This window comes from Aethina tumida, chromosome 4, assembly GCF_024364675.1.
Source record: "Aethina tumida isolate Nest 87 chromosome 4, icAetTumi1.1, whole genome shotgun sequence".
NCBI classification, from domain to species: domain Eukaryota; kingdom Metazoa; phylum Arthropoda; class Insecta; order Coleoptera; family Nitidulidae; genus Aethina; species Aethina tumida.
Window position 1 is genome coordinate 26186459 of NC_065438.1, and position 21796 is coordinate 26208254.

Here is a 21796-nt window from a genome sequence, read left to right on the forward strand (position 1 = left end):
TAGTGTATCAAACACAATTTTAAATAAATAAATTTGGTATTTATTTATCACACTGATGTTTTTTTGTTGTTTTTGATTTGATAGGAGAATTAAATAAATAAGCAAATTAAAAAAAAAAAAAATAGCACAAATTTGTTCCTATTCGCAAATAAAGTAATCACCAATTTATCTATTGTATTTAGAAAAAGCGGTTTAATTAACATTACACTTCATCGAATCTTTTAACTTCGGCGGAGTATCGGTTGCACACAAAACTTTCGTAATTTTAACCGAATTGGTAAACAGCTAAACCGACAGGGCGACAGGGCAATAATCAATCTACTAAAACGTACCATCAATCACTACACGTAGATATTTTGGAATTGAATTGGGATGCCTAACACAACTGAAATTTTACGGTTAAGGCATTGTTTTGAGTGGATTTGAGCTCTAAATTTTTTTTAATTTAATATTATCAAGGAAATGAACTTAAGAAACTAGACGAAAATAATAATTAAAGTTTAATTAATTTTAAACTCCACGAACATTTTCTAAATAATGCATAAACAATTTCCGTTCTGTGCAGGAAATTGAACGACGAATAAAGCAGTTTATTATTTCGCAGAAATTTGTGTGCTTAAATAATTACATTGAATTTTTCAAGGAACGGGAATCACGAATCATCCTTGACTTAAACAATTATTCAAATAAAGTTTTAAACAGGATTTAAAGTAAATTAAACTTTGGAAAAGGGAAGGATTTTCTAGCTCATTAAATTTTTGCGTAACTTCGTTCCGAACTTCAATATATAAAATGATTTTTATCATAACTCAACCGAAATGTATTTTTAAAAAAAAGTAATAAACTAAACAAACTTCGCATTTCATAAAGATGCATTTCAATGTTTTATATTTTCCACGTATTTTTTTTTACTTATTTATGTATAATATAAAATCCTCATATATTTGTTTTCCACGATGAATAAATTTAATTATTCCCGCAAAAAATATGGACGTCATAAAAATATTTTTAAATTAATAAAATGAGGCTTACTAAACAAAATAATGGTGTTTAATGTAGAGGTATTGTTGAGCAGCAATAAATTCATTACAAACCAACCTCTTCAATTCTGATTTCCATTTCAGAATTCTGGTAAACAGGATATTTAATGGAGTCCTCTAAACAGTGGAATAGGCTTCGTATTAATGATTTGTTTACAAAATAGCACAATTGAAGTAATTATTATGCCAAATTGTGTTTACCATTGTAATTTAGACCACCCATAAAATATGGGACTCTACGTCATGTTTGGTTTGGATAACATTAAATATTGATTGATTCGGTCATAATTTTCACTCCGTACATGTTCAGCTATAAATTTACGTGTTGGGTTTAATTAAACACTACCAATTAATAGGAGGTTTGTCTATTGTGTGAAATTTATTTCCAAATTTGGATATTTTTTATATATTTTTTTACTGTTTGAATGTAAAATATTTTTAATATATACTCAGGTACTTTGAAAATAGATCACATAGATCCACTGGTTCAGTTTTTTTCAAATTTTATATGTATACTTGATCATATGATTATATTTTGAAGCTTTTTGATTTTTTTACCGTTTTCAATTTGTGCATAAAAGATTGGAAAACGACACAACAATGGTAATAGTCACCTTCAATTTTAAAAAGAGATAATGTGACGGCCCATCAATATATTGGGTAACTTGTTCGCTGCTTTATTTTAGGACCCTTAAAAGTCGAGTGTCTGCAAATTTCTGATAGTTTTGTCGCTATGGCCGACAAAAATCACAAATTGACCACGTGTACAACGTCATAGAAATTCTGTATTTCCTTTATTGTTACAACTTCAGCGTTAAATTGTGGTGGTATGGAAAAAGGTATCCTGTACAAAATTGGTTACCTCATTAAATCAGTGAGATTCTAGATTATTGTGAATTATTAATTTTAAAAAATTGTAGTAATCAATTAATAATTTTATCTGGATTTAATCAATTTCTATTATCCCAAATTGAACACAATAATCAATAAAATCTGAACATTGAATCCACTTTCCATATCATTGAGTATATATTTATTTTGTAATTTTTATAAGAAAGACATTAGTAACAGATTATCATTATGTTATCCTGTATCCAAAGAGAGGGTTTATTGATTAAATTTTAATTCTGCTAAAATACTTTATTTCATGCTCCTTTGTAAACATTTAGCAACTTTTTTTCTAAACCAACTGAAACACAAAAATCAAGGAAAACTTTTCTCTTCAATTCTCAAGACAGTTTTTTTTACACAGTCCCTCCATTTGTTAATTACACAATTTACAAGCTGGATAGTCAAAAAGCAGGACGCAAGTAGATGTACTTAAGCACTGATGCACTGTAAATTAATTCGAAATGATATAATAGATGTGCACTGCTTCAGATTTAATATGTATATATGATCTCGGACACTGAATTATAAAAAGCTTTTAGTTAAATTGAGAAGTTTTGCGATTATAAATTTAATTTAATGTTTTTTACCATTTGAAAGTAAAATATACTAATATATACTCTATAATTTGAAGTCTTTTTGACTTTTTTCTTACCATCCCCAGATTGTACTCCCCATTAAAATATTGCCATAAAAGATTGGAGTAGTGTAAATAAGGATAGCTTGAGATGTGGAGTCGAATGAGATCTTTTTCAGTTATGGTAGTACTTATTTACAATTTTAATTAGAGGTAATTTGAGGACCCATCGATACATTGTGAAACCTCTTCACTGCCTTACCTTAGGACTCTTCAAAACTCAGTTGTGTTATAAATCTCGATTTTGTGTGTCTGTGCTTCGAACAATGGTAGTAATCACTTTCTATCTTAATTAGAGATAATGGCCCATTGATACATTGTGTAATCTCTTCGTTGCCTTATCTTAATACCTTTCAAAATCTAGGTTTCCACCAAAATGCTGACGAAACTCGTAGTGTGAGGATTACTTAGGAGTGTCTTCAACCTGACCACGAGCATAAAATCATAGAAATTCTTCCACGGTTAGAACTTCAGCATTAAGTGTGGAATTAAGAGATGGAATGGAATGAGGTAGCCTTTACGGAATTGGTTATCTATTTACCTCAAACGGAACATTAACAATCAATGAAATCTGAACACTGGATTTATATGTTTCACTTTCCATATCATGAGTATACATTTATTTTGTTTATATTATGTTATCTTTATGTCCAAAGTGTGAGGATTTATTGATTAAATTTTAATTCTACTAAAATATTTCATTTTATTCCATTGTAAACATTTGGCAACTTTTTTCTAAACCAACTGAAACACAAAAATCAACAAAATATTTTTTTATCTAATTCTCAAGGCAGTTTTTTACACAGATCTTCCATTTGTTAATTACACAATTTACAAGCTGGATAATCAAAAACCAGGACTCGAGTAGATGTACTTAAGCGCTGATGCACTGTAAATTAATTTCGAAATGATATAATTGATGAGCACTGCTTCAGGTTTAATATGGAGATATGACCTCTGACACTGTGTTATAAAAAGCTTTTAGCCAAATTGGGAAGTTATGCGATTATGGAAAATGCTCGCGTACTGTTACTGTTATGGGTAATTTAATATAATGTTTTAATAGACAATCATTATGAAGAGTATAGAGTGCTGAAAGCTTTAGTGGGCTAATTTAATTAATTTATGCAAATCAGTTTCAAATAGTTCATTAATTAAAATCGTTTGTTCATTTATAACACTTCTGAATACAAAGGGTGTCTGTTATTTCGATTGTGGATTATATTTAGAAGTTAATGAATTTCGATATAAATCGAAATACAATATCCACAATACAAATACAACCAACATATTCAGAATTTCTGTACATTATTTTAGTGAAACCTATTCTTTACAAATACAAATATGATATATGGTACAAATGACCAGTCAAATACCAGAAAAGCACATCCGTCATTGGAGACTGTTTAGGATTTCGCAAGGATATTAACACGTTCATAAATGTCAAAGATGGTTTTCCAAATTCAGATTCAACGACATGCTAAGGACAGAAATGGAAGCAAATTCATGTCAAACAATCGATGTTTTTTGATCACTGGAGGCGGAAAATGGGTCCTGGGTCGTAATTGCTCACTTTGAAATGTGACAAAATATGGACACTGACCTTTATTGGGCGATTGTCAACAAAAAAGTCGTTACAGATTACACTGTATAAGACGAACACTGGAAAAAATTAATGAATTGGGGTGGGAGGTACTGAATCACTCAAGCGATATTGCAAATTTTATCGGTTCAGGATCGAAAGTTGTTGATAATGAGGGTGATGATTAAAAATATAATCTTAAGACTTAATAATAATATTTTAGCATCTAGATAATTTTGTTGAGTGAGTCACATTTTGGTACCCCATTCATACATATTTATGAAAGGGTACTAAACTTTGCCACCACGACAAGGTAGTGACTCTCGGGGGAGTGCGTCCGATGTCAACTAGCATCGAAACTGTCAAAAACTGAACAAAATAAAGTTCAATCGTCAGTTTACAATTATAAATAAAATATGTAATTATTTATTAAATGTTTTTTATTCAGGTTAGTACCTATTTTTATTTTGATTACGGTAGACGAGGGGAACAAAATAAAGAAATATATTTTTATTTACAGTTGTTGTTTATTCTGTTTGTTTGTATGAAAGCTTCCTATGTTTTGTTGCGACTTTTTAATTTACGATGTTTTTTGGTGTAAATTATTTTGAACTTATTTCTACTGATTAAACTAAAGTTATTTTAAACCTTTAATTTTTTTATAATAATATCAATTGTACACTATAAATTTTAATATTGTAAAAAAGATAAAATACCTATTACAAATAAATTTTACTTTGATACATATTTTAATAATATGCCTGTACCTTAACTACATGTATGTTAATTGTAAATTAATCTGCACGACAAGTTTCATTTAATAAAATAATTAACATTTTAAACAATAATTTGATTGTTATTAATTTCTTTAGATTATTGAGAACAAATTAAATGTAATTTATAAATTATTAGAAAAATAAGATTTTTACCTTAATTTTATGTTAATATTGTTAAAATTAATAAATTTATATGATTTACTTTATTTTTATAATTTTATAATAATTTAATTTTATTTAAATCATTTCTTTTTATTATTCAAATTTTTTACAATTTACAATAAAATACAATATAATTTTCATATATTTCACATATTTGTAAATATTTAACAAAAAAAATAATAGACATATGAAAAAATATTTGAAATATATGATGGATGAGAGAGAACTTTCCATTTAATATTTTGCAGTTTTTTTGAGTTTATAATGCAATGTTCGTTCTTGTCGTGAAGTAGGAGAACGCTTTTTTCCTCAAGTGAACAAGCTCGTATTTGAACAACTTAGATTTTCATGAATTTGGTTAATTTACGAGAACTGTAGGCAGTTGGATTGATCATTTGACCTCTTGGTGGGTAGTCAAGATAAGTTCCACTCGTAGTACACCAGTCATTTAAATCTTTTCTTGGGTTAAAATTTAATTTGAGTACCGTTTCACCAGCTTTATAGCTTGAAACCATTGAACAACACGAATTTACAACCAGATTTATAGTAATTATTGTAATAAACGAAAGAAAATAAACGAGATAATTTAAACACATTTAATATTATTTTAATTAGCTCTTAATTAAGTTTACTTTAAGAAAACAATTTAACTTAAATTAAATTTGAATTAAAATAAATTAAAAAATAATAAATGAAATAGATAATTATAATTAAAATATATAATTATTTATTAAATGTTTTTTTATTCAGTTTAATATCAGGATTTATTTTGATGGGGAACAAAATAGAGGGACATATTTTAATTTATAATTATTATTTATTCTGTTTGTTTGTGTGATAGCTTCCCATGTTTTGTTGCAACTTTTTTATTTACGATGATTTAGAGTAAATTATTTTGAGACGTATTTCTACTGATCAAACTAAAGTTATTTACAACCTTTACTTTTTTCTTAATTATTTCAATTATACACTATAAATTTTAATATTGTAAAAGAAATAAAAATATTTAATACTAATAAATTTTACTTTGATACATATTTTTATAAAAATAAAATAAAGAACATCTGTAAAAATATTTATACTTGTTTGAATTTAGCTATATGAATGTTAATCTTAATTGTAAATTAATTGAACGACAAGTTTCATTTAATAAAATAATTGATATTTTAATCAACAATTTGATTGTTTTATTAATTTATTTAGATTCATAAATTACTAGAGACATAAGATATTTACTTTATTTTAATTTTAACATTTATAAATTTATTTTATTTACTTTGTTTCTACATTTTTATAATAATTGAATTTTATTTAAATCATTTCTTTTTTATCATTCTAATTGTTTACAATTTGCAATACAATACAATGTAATTTTCATATATTTGTAATTAATTATTAATAAACACATGAAAAGAATATCTCGAGTACATGAGCATTTGAACTTTCCATTTAACATTTTGAAGTTTCGTTTATGTTTGTAATGCAATATTGGTTCTTGTCGTGAAGTAGGAGAACTCTTTTTTCCTCGAGAGAATAAGCTCGTATTTGAGCTTACATTTTCATGAATTTGGTTAATTTACTTACGATAAGTTGGCAGTAGGATTGATCGTTTATCCTCTTGGTGGGTAGTCAATATAAGTTCCTCACGCAGTCATTTAAATCTGTCTTGGGTTAAAATTTAATGTGAGTACCGTTTCACCAGCTTTATAGCTTCAAACCATTGAACAAGACAAATTTACAATTTTCAAAGAATATAAATGACGATATAATATAATTATTTCTTAATTAAAATTATTTGAAGAAAACAATTCAACCTAAGTTAAATTTTAATTGAAGTAAATTTAAAAATACTAATGAATGAAGTAGACAATTTATAAAACAAATAGAATAAATAACAATTAAAATATGTTTGCCATGTTTTGTTCCGACTCTTTAATTTATAATAATAATTATAGTAAAATATTTTGAGGCTTATTTCTACTAGTTAAATTAAAATTATTTACCGTCAGGTTTTTCATAATAATGAATGAATAAAAATATGCAATGGAATTAAATTTTACTTTGACACAATTTCTAATAAAATTGAGAATGGAACATCAGTAAATGGTAGGAAATTTACACTTTGCATGGCTGTTAAATGCTCATCACAGTATCTAGGTTGGCTTAGCCTCCGGATTGCATTGACCTATCTTAAATGTCTGGTCGGAAGTTGAATCTGAACCGAAATTGCTTTGTCTCGGTTAAAAACGGCACTTACACAGGCGAGCATTTTCATTTCAAGAACATTACGGAACTAGGTTAAGTGTAAACAACCACAATACATTTTTTTCACGCTTTACACAGTCTCATTTTGTAATCGCATTGGAGTTTTGCATGCATAAATGCCACCGGTATCAATGGAATTTAGATTGAATTTACTTATTTAATGAACTATTAGTTTTTGCGGTATGATTCAGTTAATTAGTTAAATGGTTCCCATGACAAAAACAAAACCAATTTGAAATTGAACCGTGAAAAAAATTTATTGGTGGTGCCGGACTATGTGGGCTTAAATTACTCGATGGAAAGTGGATTTTGTTAATACATTCATACCGCTTGAATACTAATAATGGCGGAATACAACGCCGGAATACGAAACAGCCACAGTGTTTCGTTTTATATTATAATCTTATTGCAGATGTAACCTCATGCTGGTCCTCGACAACTTTGTGTAGGTCAGGGCCTAAATTCGTTCAGTCTAAACAAACAAGTCTGCCACCTTTATTCGATAAATTATTGTTTGATGATTACGTATGGTGATGAGGCTAGAATTTAGATTACGTGTTATTATGGATGTTTTGAGGGGAAAAGTATCAACGAAAAATACATCTTCAAAATACATTGCTTATTTCAATGGTAAAATACAAAGATATATTATCAAATTTTTAAAGAATTTAATAAAGATTAATTAAATTAATAAATAAATAATATAATTATATAATAAAAATATATGGTTAATTTTATAATTTGGTAAATTTAAATTTATATAAATAATTATTATTTATTCATTTATAATAATAATTGTCTATATATTTGTTAGATTTTATTATATTTTTATATATTTTGAATAAAATTTCATAAAATGCATGCATCTAATTAAATGTAAACAAAATATTTTATATTTTATTTAAAATAATTACGCTATTTTACCCATTATTAATTTTTTACCTAAATCAACCTAAATCTCATATCAAATTAAATGCGAAATGTGGCTGATGAAAAAAATAAACAAACAACTTTTGAAAAAAATATATTTTCTAAAGTAATTTATACATAACTTTAATCAAAATTGTTAATATCTTGTTTGTCTTAAGACAAAAATTTAATGAAATATGGGCATTGGTCGTTTGAAATTAAATTTTACGACTAGTAACCACAATTCATCTAAATTTGATGCTTTTTGGTGTTCCACAAGTTTTCAATTATATTTAGATCTTTACGCTGACCAATCGAATATCTCAACCATTTTTATCTTTTGACTAATAACTTTTGATGTATGCTTCGTATCCACATCGTGTATAAAAATCCATGTAATTATTAAATTATTGTTATCAAATGGTTCCAATACATCTCTGTTGATGTCTCTAGATACTGTCCATTTTACTAATTATTATTTATTTTATTATTATTATTTTTTTATTATTATTTTACTACTAGGATTATGTATGTATTTTTTATCATCTAAACTTCTTCTAATGAAGATGGATTTATTACATCAAAGTACCCTTCGCCAAAATTCTTAAGAATAATTAAAATATTTTTCTTTTTTGATTTAAATCTTTGCAAGTTTTGTTCATTCAGTAGACGCCTGATTGTTGATATACACATATTTTATAACTCGATTAACTCATTTTTTATTGACTTACGTAAGCTAAGAAAGAACGTCTTTTATTGATTTTTCCAATTTGTCTGTCAATAAAAGATGTTTTTTGTTAGGATATTTTCTTATTGTATTTTCAATTGAGCGTGTTGTTTCATAGATCACCAATATTAAGACTACGATATTTCAGTCAAAAATTATTGAGTTTAGCTGTAGTATATCATTTTATTCGCAATTGCTATTGCTATTGTTATTGCTATTGCTATTTGTTGGAAATATTAATAGACATATCAGACTCATTTTATTTTCTATTTATACATTTCTGTAGTTACAATATCTATATTATTATTATGCTGCACTACTGCTATTGCTACTGTTATTGCTACTGCTGTTGCTATTGCTATTGCTACTGCTATTGCTACTGCTATTGCTACTGCTATTGCTATTGCTATTGCTATTGCTACTGCTATTGTTACTGCTACTGCTAGTGCTAGTACAAGAGTTATTGCTATTGTTATTGTTATTGTTACTGCTACTGCTATTGCTATTGTTATTGCTATTGCTACAGCTATTGCTATTGCTACTGCCATTGCTATTGCTATTGCTATTGCTATTACCATTGCTATTGTTTCATTACAGTATATAGTTTAATATTCAATTTAATTATGCTAAAACATACATGAAAATTATAAATTATTTTAAGATAAACGTAAATAATGAACATTTTGCGTACTAATAATATCTAATTTTTATTTCCGGTCTGCACCGTGTATATATTTTGAAAAAGATTGTTAAAAAAAAATTAAACTGAAACATTTGCCATTACCATTTTTATTACTCTTACCTTTATTATTGTCATTGATATTGTTATTACTATTGCTAGTGCTATTGCTATTGTTATTGCTTCGTTATAATTTTGTAAAACACAATGAATATAATAATTATAAAATACTCTGGAACATAGATTATTTAAATGTGTTATCATTTACCAGATGGATTTTAATTTTAAGTGTACTTTGATACTTTTCACTGCAACCAAATTAATTTCTACAAAAAATCTTCAATTTTTAGTCAAAGAAGATATTTTTTTATACAAACTATCTAACCAAATTGAATAATTATTCGCACGTAACTCTATGTGTGTATGATATGGTGTGTCACTCGGTGAATTTTCAATTTGGTATCGTGCCGCTCGTAAACAATTCCTCTCCAAAAATAATTGCCTTTTATGTGCTAGTGACAACGGCATTATGCCGTCGTTCCGCATTATCTAATATTCCCTGTGTTCGCAAAGTTGACACTTTGAAATTGTTCGGCGGTATCTCGATAAAAATAGCAACAGGATAAACGCGCCCGCTTCGATGTTGTCTGATCTATAGCCATTTTCAGCTGGTCGATTTTGTTTTTGTTTGTGCACAAAATGAAAGGCGAAAGCCAATTGTTTCGCATTTTATCTGGACTACAAACGTGAAATTTAATCCTCTGTGTTCGACCTTTCGCCGGACACAAAGGTGAAATTGAAAAATTTCACAAAAAAAAATGAATCAACTGCAAACTACACATAAAAAATCAAATAAAATTAGTTTAACTGTGAAAAAGTTAATTAAATCAGTGTTTTACGGTTAGTGATTAATTTTATTTGATTTTTCACAGTTTGCAGTTGATTAATTTTTTTTTTTGCTAATTAATTTAGTTTGATGAATGTGGAGAATAATATAAAAAAGTTTTTCATGTCTACTTTAATAAATTAATTTGGTTTTTCAAGAATATTTTTGCGTTTGACACTGTAAAAATGACACAATAGATCAAAGCTCTTTTTTAATGATAATCCCTGCAAATCGCAACATATCTTTGAAGCTATGTAAGAAAATTTTTTTTTCACATTTTCACAGATTGATTGATTAAAAATTGATATTCATAAAAATAAAAAGTTAATTTAATTTGGGGTATTTCCACCTTTATTGGTTACAAATGAAAGAATCACATCTTTTGTTCATAATCAAAATCTGGATTCGAATTACATTTTGTTCCAAACAGTCCTAAATTTCGAGTAGAAGATACGGATGGTCCCTTAAACCTCTTAGCAAAATAATTTCTGATAACATGGGCTGTGCATGATAGTGCATTATTTTGTATTAGTAAAAAATTAGTCCTTTAAAAGGGGCATTAAGGTTCCCATTATTTATAACCACAGTCGGTATGTGCTGTTAAAGAAATTTTTCCCCCACACCATAAATGAGCTCTCACCAAATAAGGTGATATTTACGAAACTACGCGTCTATCAGATGTGTTCAGTCAAATTATAAATTCATCTGTAAACAGAACTCTTTCTCAATCCGCCATTATGTGCGATTAAGTTCGGACCTCGAACAGGAACAGCAAATTATCTTGCCTAAGTCATTGTCGAAGTGTTTCAATTCGGTTATTCTGCAATTTTATAGGCCGTGGGTTAATTTCTTGGAACTGTACATATTTATGGGAAATGATAGAAAATAGATGATTTATTTCAGACAAAAATATTGAATGTATTGATCAGTATTGTATTTTTAAACTAATAATGACTAACACCTCCACGATGATTCATACTTACTGAGTCACATTGGAATTGTTCTAATGAAGTGGACAATTTTGTCTAGTGGAGTCACCTCTACTTTATCCTGAAGATCCGCAAATGTGGAGTGAGAGCTGTATTTTTATGTCTACTGTTTATATGTCCCATGTATACATAGAATGGCCCATTTTTATAGAAAATCCAAATAAGAATTCCCTGAAACGGATATATACCAAATTTTCTAAAAAAAATATGCATATTTATAATTTTGTAGAAAAATTAAAAATTATATTCTTTTAATTAATTATTTATTAATTGGTTTAATCTATTTTTTTAGAAAAATATTAACCTATTACAAAATAATAGTTGTGTACAAACAAAAATCTTAAAACATAAAATGCCCCTTTTTGATTAAGACACTCATCGATGAGTTGTAGCATCGATCTTGTGAGATTTTCGATATATTCTTATGATACCTCATCTTAGGTAAATTGAATCTGACGTCTTAGTTTGGAGATATGGGTGGCCAAGGCAATAAATTCCTGACAATATGTATCTTGTCGAAAAATTATTCCGATATCTCTTCTCTTCTTATGTAGGGAAGAAGAAAAGGCTCCAAAACGTCATAGCTGTCAATCGCATATTGTCTAATGAGAACTAAAGGTGACCTGCTACCAAAACAAAAGCACCCCACTGTGTAAACCCATAGTGATGTAATCATGCCCTTCCACAACAAAACGAGAATCACGTCTTTCTCTACGTAGTTGTCTTACTAACACATGACCATCATGCATGCCAAGGCAAAAGCATGATTTATCACACAATATGATTCCATTCTTCATCTCACTGTTGATACCGTACATCATTCATTACTTTGGCGCCTATGGTTTGATGTTATATGGAGCTAAACAGATCGAACAGCCCCTTAGGGCCAATAATTTAAGGCGACGGTCTTCTGGCTCTGTAGTAGCTCCGGAGCTTACGTATCATCTTGCTTTACCTCTTATACCCCCTTCACTCCAAGACTAACAACATCGCATCACAATACTCACATTTTTGATAAATGTCGCGTTATTTCTAGAAATGAAATTCCTGCTTCAGGAAAGCCTACTATTCTACCTCTATCAAACTCCCTTAATTGACTAAAATTATTTGTTCTTCGTACTCTACAACGTTTAGTTTAAATTACTGAATAAAACTAATTGTATCCTTAGTTTTTTAATATTTATAATATATGCATGCATTCATCACTTAATAAAAGGAAATACCCGGAGCATCTATACTTTATTACTACCCGGCAAAAATGTGATTCAACAACGCGTAAACACTCCGGTATTTCATTGATGTTTAACCAAGTAGAAACAACACGAAGGTCTAACATTAAAATTACATGAAATTCTCAATTCAAGTGCATAATAAAAGCGGCACTTAAGTGATAAAAATTTAAATAAAGCACGTAACTTGAGTGGTTTCGCTTTGTCGTCGCAAATCGTGAGCTTTCGAATTTGAGCGTGTACAATTCACATTTTGCAATTAAACTTGCCCATTGTTTTTACCAACTCGGTTTTCAAAAGAAAACGTAGGGTCTCCGCTAACTCGTTGTTTTAATTAGGTTTTAGTTAGAAAAAAATTTGATATGGTACTGTAAGGGATTGAAACTCAAATAACATCCGACATCAAAACTCTCCTTAAGTATTTGATGATTAAATAATTAATTAACGATGTATGTATTTTTATATTATGTCATTCAATATAAAGTTATAATTACATGGAAATTAAATTGAATATAATATAATAAATTCAAATAATTAAAATTATTATTAATTTGTAGTCCATATATTAGTCTACATATTAAAAAATATGAAAGACGGTTTATTAAAAAATTGTAATCAAACGTAACATGTATTTGAATTGACTGATTACTTTTTAATATAATAAAATTCATCTATGAGTCCAACAACTATATATAGACAAAATGTTTAAGGAACACCCAGAAAAATCGAATTAAATTAAATTGACAAATTAAAAAATAACATAAATAAATGTAATACATTTTTTAATTCAGAAAATGTTTTTTACTATTTAGTATTCTTGTGTTATTGACCCAATATTCAAAAAATTTTTATAATAATACTTTTATTATTATGGAAGGGCACCATCTTAGTGACAAACAAAAATTAAGAGCAATTAGGATGTTAGAGGGTAGATCACAACGTGAAGTGGCTCGTCAAATGGACACACCTGTAAGTCTTATAAGCAGATTGTGGTGACGTACAATGAGTATAATAACGTAAAAGAAAGATACTCAGGCCGCAGTAGGATAACTACCCATGTACAAGACCGTTTTTTGCTTTAACAAGCTCCTCAACCTTTAATCTCTTTGGAAAAAGTATGCTATGAAAAGAAGACTTTTGAATCGCCAAAACCATTTTGGAGACTAGCAGTAGTTAATTTTGGCGGTACAGAAGTTTCAAAATTCGTGAGTTAGTGGTTAAAAATTATTTTCGTAGCGAAACAATACGTGAAATGGCAGATGAAATTGTGGTTAAATTAGAAATATTCTGAAAGGAATAAAAGAATAATATTCTTGCATTAAAATATGCAAAAAGAAGAAAGATGAAGAAATATTGTGTGGCAAATTATAGCTGAATGGAAACTGGATTAAATTTTACAAGGGTATGGTGTCACAAGTGGATCCATAAATATGGACTAAGTTATAAGGTAAAATATAAAATAACAACTTAAAGTTGTGTATCTTTAAAAATTTCGTATTTGTATAGGCAAAAGGAAAGAAAGCCACTGTTAATGTTAAAACAAAAGCAAAACAAGCTTACGTGGGGAAAGTCAAATCTGTCCTGGTTTGAAGAAGATTGGTCCAGCGTAAGTTTCATCGGAATTTGACATTGTATTGGCGATTATCGAAAACGAGTTATTCGCAATAAACATGAGGCTTTTCACAAAGATTGCCTAAAACACACGGAAAAGTTTCCCAAAGGAGTTATGATTTGGGGTTCTATGGCAGCTAAGATATCGAAAAACTGGATGTTGGCGAAAATTACATTTTTCAACAGAATGGAGCAGTTTGTCATACAGCCAAAACTACAAAAAAATCAATGTTCTTTGTTGACTTTTCAGCTGTACTGAAAAAAACCATAAGAAACAACTCACAACAGACATTAAAGGAAATGTTAATATGACTCTATATTAAACATAAAATATCGTACCTTGTAATTTGTATATACGGAGCAGTTAGATTAAGTTTTAAGATCTTCAAAATATTTCAAATGTTATATGTATTTTAGTTTTCTACGCTGAATAGAAAACACTCTCTTTAAATACCAAAAGCGTCACCAATGCACCAACGAATAATTGATAACAGATATTAACAAAGAATTAACATAACATTAAGTAACAAGCACCTTCAATTCATTCATATTATACACCTTTATTTAGTCTTCCAGTTACTTAGTCAGCACATTGCGCTCAAGTCTGTTTGATATCAAATGTGGGCCCCAAAAATTTTATTTACTCATTGATTGCATTACCCCTATATCAAAGAGCACCTTCTGTGTTTTATCTTGATTTAAAGTCATTCAATTGAACGAGAACAACTCCATTTCTTCCATTTAAGTAGTTACATCTGGATTCCCGTTTCATAAGGAAGTGAATTGCACAAAAAATAATGTTTTTCAGGATTACACTTATTTATGTCATTATTTTAAAACAAAATTAATAACAGGACTAATATTGTATCTTGTGGTAGACCAATATTAATGTACTTCTGACGTCAAATCTTTCTATTAAGTTATGTGTCTGGAACCTATCTGTAAGACAAGAACCGGAAATTTCCAAATTGAATTTGAAAAGTTGGGATTCGTTAGCTTCCCAAAGCCACTTGTTTGTGGCGTGGCATTAAACCTCAAATCAAGGTGAATCCATTCTGAGGAAAAGCTTTGCCCAAATAACAAAGAATTTTACTTACAAAAATTTACATATGATAATTACTTCCTTAGACTTCTTGTCTTACTGACTTAATTTAGAAATATTATTCAGGTACTAATAATTTAGGGCATTTATTATTTTTATACTTTACAATAATAAAGAAAAAAGAATTAAGTTTAAGCACCTCATATTCTAAATCACAATTTTTAATTTTAGTACATCAAGTCAGAAGTTATTGATTAAAAAAGAGAGAAGTTACATATAGTAAGTAGTAGTATATGTTTCCTTCTTACTCTTGTATTTAAATTCTAAATTAATAATAAAAACCGATGAAACTTACTCTTTGAAATAATAATTTTTAATACTTACTTTATAAAATACTAAAAATAATTTTAATAAGAAAAACAGTTATTTATCCACTTTCAGAATAGAACACAAACACAAATGATAATTGTTTCCATTTAGTTTTTGTTCCTAACTTGAAGTAGAAGCGATTAATTCTTTCTTTTCTTTTCAGTTTCTAAAAATAAAAAGCAATAAAGCACAACGTCTTAAGCATCTCATTATTCTAAATCACGAATTTTTCCATGGAACAAAACACGGATATCCGAAAGCGTTTAAAAACCTTTTCAGGAACAGTGTTTCAACACGGAATTTATGCAACTCCGTGAACGGCGAACAAAACATATTCCGGAATGCATTTTTCTGTTTTCATTTCACTATTACATCATAGAAATCCTCTTACGAGTCTGAAATGTTCGTTGGAAAATCTATCCATCTAACAGCCGATATGTTTGTTTCAGGCGGTAAAAGAACGTCGTGACGGATCGTGTGCACTATGCAATCGACGCCGATGCTCCGGTCGTTTAGCACGGATTCGTCTCAACAGAAAAGGGACTGGAAGCAGAGGCTTAGTCTACGGGAGAAGCGGAAGGATACGGTGAGTTATTTTCTATAAGTATCAATAATGTCATACTCGATCTTACAGAGTTTATAACATTGATTGAAGTATATAGTTTTCTTTTTGTATTATCATTTCAAAAAATAGTTACTTAATTATTGTAACTATATAGAAATTAACAGACTACACCAATAATTGGTTATTATTAATATTTTCTGAAAACGAGAAAAAAAGACTAATGCACTCTGCATATTTATTTAAAAATTGGTTTTTATTTATAAATGTTAAAAAATATTGTTTTTCTAACAAAATTAAATGTACATAAAAAATAAAAAATTGAACTTAATATGGAGTATTACCTTTACTACTAACGACTCACATCTTCTGTTCATACTCAATACCTGGGATCAAATTTCATTTTTATCCAAATTCTCTCAAATTTTGAGCAAAAGACGCTCCAGTAAGTTGTTCGGATGGTTAGGGTGGTTAAGGTCTGGACTGTAAGCTGGCCAGGCCATAGCATTAATCCTAACAACAGCAATATAAATTCAGACAACATGGGCTGTAAGTGGTCGTTCATTATCCTGCATTAGTAAAAAATATGGTATATCCAAAACGTAACGCTTAGCGGTAAGTTTTCTATTATTTATAACCAGTAGGTCGGTACGTGCTTTTATAGAAATGCCTTCCCACTCCATACTTGAGCCCCTACCAAATAAGGTAGCATTTATGAAGATATTTTGTGCATATTTTAAATTAGAAAATATAAAATAATTCTCTAAAAAATTAAGTAATTTTTATATATATGCATATATAAACTGGCGAGTGTACAGATTACTATTCTAATTTTAATTAGGAAAGAAACACCTGTAATTAAATGCAATAAAAATATTTTTAATCTATGTAAAATAATATTCTATATTCTTCTTTATACCATTATTAATTTTGCCTCATATCAACATAATTTCTTCTTAAACTGGGATTTAATCGAAATAAATGGGAAATAAATTTGGCCACAGAAATAGCACTCTTTTGAAAAATATCTTTATAATCCCGTAAACAGTGAGGCAAAGATTCAGTGAAATATCCGCTATCGTCGTTTGACATAAACCTCACGTCTTTCCAATTAATAAACACAATTCATCTAAATTTGATACTTTTTTGTGTTTTAATTTAGATCCAGACGCAGACCATTAGAGAATCTAAACATAATTGCCTTTTAACCATTTTTGAACGTGAATATCAGAAACGGTCCATTTTACTAATAATTTTTTAGCCTTATACCATGTCAAGAAAAGTAACCCCAAATCTTTTCCTCCATCGTACTTCAAAGTTTTTGTGGTGTATCTGAGATCCAAACTTTTATTAGGAGGACGATGAATATTTTTTACCATTAGCTCTATTGATCATGGATTCGTTACTTCAAAATACACTTCTGGAGGATAATTAATACATTTTTATGCAAACTTTTAGTCTTGTTCCAATATTCTTCTTTGACATCAAAGATTTATTTATTGAAATATATCCTATTTAAAGTTTAAAGTAATATCGTCGTTTTAAATGTATATGAAAAAAAGTATAGATGATTAAAATATATTAACTGAACAAAATTTGAATTTGAGCCTTCTATAACTGATCTTGATCGGTCTATATATAAATTTTTTAATTTTAAATTGTGTGCTTTTTCTTCAACAACAATAAACATTTTTATATTATAATTTTATAATATAATTTATAAATTAGAAATAATTAAAAAAAAAAATTAATTTTGTTTATTAATTATAGCTTTTTATCTTTCCTTTTTCCCCAAATATAAAGAATGCGATTATAATTCATTTTTGACATCACCAAATTATAATTGAACAATTGAATAATGTATATAATATACAAAACATGTATAATGTTTTGTATATTATATTACAAACTATTTATGAAACTAAAAAGATAAACATCCTTCATGTACCTACATTAATTATAAATCTAAAAATTAAAAAATATTAAACGTAGTTATTCTGAATTTATAAGTTTAAAAAGTTTATATGTTTAAATTTTCTACAAAATTTAAAACAATCATGTTTTATATTTAGTTTTTGGTACACATTTCGGCACATCTGGAAAATGAATAATTTATTTTGAGCCACAGAATATTTTGTATGCATTTAAAAGTTTTAATTAATTTTGTAGTAAATGAAAATATAAATTGCCTTTCAATCAAATTTTAAAATATGTATTCGCTTTGTTTTGTAACCCTAAAATAAATCAATTATTTTAATAAATATCCACAATAAACGAATGAAATTCGTGGTTACATATTATCCGGTACAATAATTAGAGTTTATAAATTAAAATATACCCAGAAATATCTTTATTGAAAACGAAAAATAACAATATTAATAGAGCAAATAAATATTTACCACAAATATTTGTTAGTTTTTTAATAAAAATTATTTACTTTTTATTAAATTCTATTGCTGAACCATTAAAAACCGATTTCTGCCTTTAACCATAACCAAATAAAATTTATTTCCAGAGCGATTTAATAATTTCAACTTCCCAATGTGAAGTGTATTTTTATTCAGGTGGAACCGATAAGTATTATAACATTGAATTATCGAATGCGTCGCTTCTGCGAAACGAAGAGAGGATCAATTGGAAATAAATGGACACTTTTGTGCGCCCCAGATGTTTGCAATGCTATAATTGAATAAAGCGGAATCAAATCATTTGTCATACTGATTTGTAGGAGGTCCACGTGTCCATTACCATCTTGAAGCAAATCTTTCTTACCTACAATTATATAAAATTATATAACCGACAAAGAATTGTAAGAAATTTTTTTTGTTGGAATCACTTTCTTAAAATAAATTTAAATAAGACTTCCCTTATATTATTTCTTTGGGATAATTCAAGTGGTCGGAATACGAAACTCATAACAATTTGTTTTTATTTTTCATTTCAATTGACCTAGATGCTTTCAAATTTATGTTCTGGTAGCCAGCTCATTTCGAGATACATTTGATGAAAGATACAGATGATGAAAATTTCATACAATTTCCCCATATTTTTCCAATTTGAATAACAGGTATTTTATTATTCCAAATTTACATATTTAATTTTTAAACTGTAGCTTATTCAGAAATGGATTAATACTATGATCGAATGAAAAAGAAGCGGCAAGTTTAGTGCCAAATCTGAACGACTAATCGAAGTTCTCGGTAATTTCAGTTGTATAAGTTTATTTTAATTGTATCTGCATTGTGATTTACAAAAATTGAAGTGGATATTTTAGAAGAGTTTTCAAATCATTATATGTTATTGTGGAAAGTGTAAATTTAATGAATCTTTAAGTGAAGTTAAGTTAGAAGCATTCTAAGAAGTTGTTAACAAGTTTTTGGGAAATTTCTAATATTACCATAAAAAGTACATGTTTTTTATTTTACAACATAATTAGTATTTACGAATCGTCATTCCAAAAAACGTGACTTTTTGTCTACAAATATATATTTTCATACTTAATAGTCAAAATTGTACGAAAAACACAAATTTTCCGCTTTTAAATAAGCCACATTGTAAATACAATCGACTACAATTAATTTATCAAAGAAATAACATCCTTAACTTTTTACATTAAGTTACATTTTTTATTCAGTTATTTGTCTTTGATCCTAGAAAATCTAGGCGTTGAAAGTTACATCAAGACATCAAGTAAGCAGATATTGAAGCTTTAGGACTAAGCAAATGATAATGGACAATTGCTAGTTCCTTGTATGAGGATATCCGAAAGATAGAAAACGTAAAAGCTTTTTTAAAAGTTCAAATAGATAAACCCTAGGGAAATTTAACATTAAATTTAAATATTCGTTCTTTCTTTTTCGCTTCATAACATTTTTATTTTGTATTTGTCTTGGATCTATTAGGATTTGAACAAATGAAAAACAAGTGGTTGCTCCAAATGAAATTAACATATTACATTAAAAATATGTAAAAGAAACTATATTGTAGATACAAACGAATATCAATTCAGTTTTATAATACATTAGAGAGACAAGTTATTATTAAGGTAAATTCTATCACTACTAATTTTCATTTCAAAATAATCTTTATTCTATTATTTCTGTATATACAATGGAGTATAATTAATTTATCAAAGGTTTACATCTTTGACATTTTAACATGTGTTTATTTAAGTTTGATATTTTTGTTCCTAGAAAATTTAGCAATAAACAAAGTTCCATCAAGATATCACTGAAATAGAAAGCAGATATTGAAATTTCAGGACTAAGCAAATGATAATGGACAATAGTTACTTTATTATATGAGGATATCCAAAAGATAGAAAACGTCAAAGCTTTTTTAACAGTTCAAATAGAACTCTAGGTATATTTAATATTAAATTAAAAACAATAAATTTGTCTCATATATATATATATATATATATATATATATATATATATATATATAATAGACTTTCAAAAAAATCGACATTTTTTTTTTCTTATTTATATCGAAAATCTTGTTGGAAATGGAAAAAAAAATACTGTGCTGTGTATTACAGCTCTTAATATTAATATTAAGAGGTGCCGCATCGTAGATTTTAATTTCCGATTTAAATAACACGGGAATGGTGTTCTCTTGGATTTTGAATTTTTTTAACTCTCATTAGAGATAATATTTCAAAATGATCAAAACAGATTTTACTTTATTTTAGCTCTACAAAAAATGTCTCTTGTAGTTTTTTGATATATTCATTTTTTCAAAAGTTATTTAACATTAGTCAAGTTGGATTGATTTAAAATTTTGACATTTTTCTCATTTTCTGACGCAACCATCAACTTTGATATGACATTTTTTGTAGAGAATTCATTTTCCTATAATTTATCTCCTAAAAAGTTTTTGATATTTTTTACACATCAGAAGTTACCTGGTAAAAACTAAAAATTTTATTAAATAAATGTTATTTTACTGCTTAAAATTAAGCATTTTATTTAAATAAATAGATTTTTACTAAAAAAAATGATTGTTTATTATAATCAAAGTAGTATATATCGTTACACTAACAGACTTTTACTACAATTTGGCAATTTTTTTCTGAATTCACTTGTAACTAGCAATAAATGTTTCACGAAAAATGAAGAGCAATTACAATACTTATATTGTATATATATTTGATATATGTTATTAACGAATATCATTTCTGTGTCATAATACATTTTTTCTTTACATTAGAGACAAGTCATTATTAAGGTAAATTCTTTCACTACTAATTTTTATTTAAAAATAATCTTTATGTTTCTATTTCTGTATATACAATCCAGTACAAGTTCAATATCTAGGAACAAGGACAATTAGCATACATTTTGTATTTAGTAATTTGTTTTTGTTCCTAGAAAATCTAGGTGTTCAAAGCGATGAACAAGTTTATATCAAGACATCACTGAAATGGGAAGTATATTAAAGC

At 27.7% G+C, this 21796-nt stretch overlaps 1 protein-coding gene across 1 annotated transcript in view; it reads left to right on the forward strand.

Moving 5' to 3' along the window:
• LOC109594012 (adenylate cyclase type 6) overlaps positions 1–21796 on the forward strand; it is a 158063-nt gene that overhangs the window by 36118 nt on the left and 100149 nt on the right. The window contains exon 2 of the mRNA XM_049966368.1: positions 16241–16377. Coding sequence (XP_049822325.1) covers positions 16276–16377 — 102 coding nt within the window. The 5' untranslated portion in view covers positions 16241–16275. The remainder of the gene's footprint in view (positions 1–16240; positions 16378–21796) is intronic.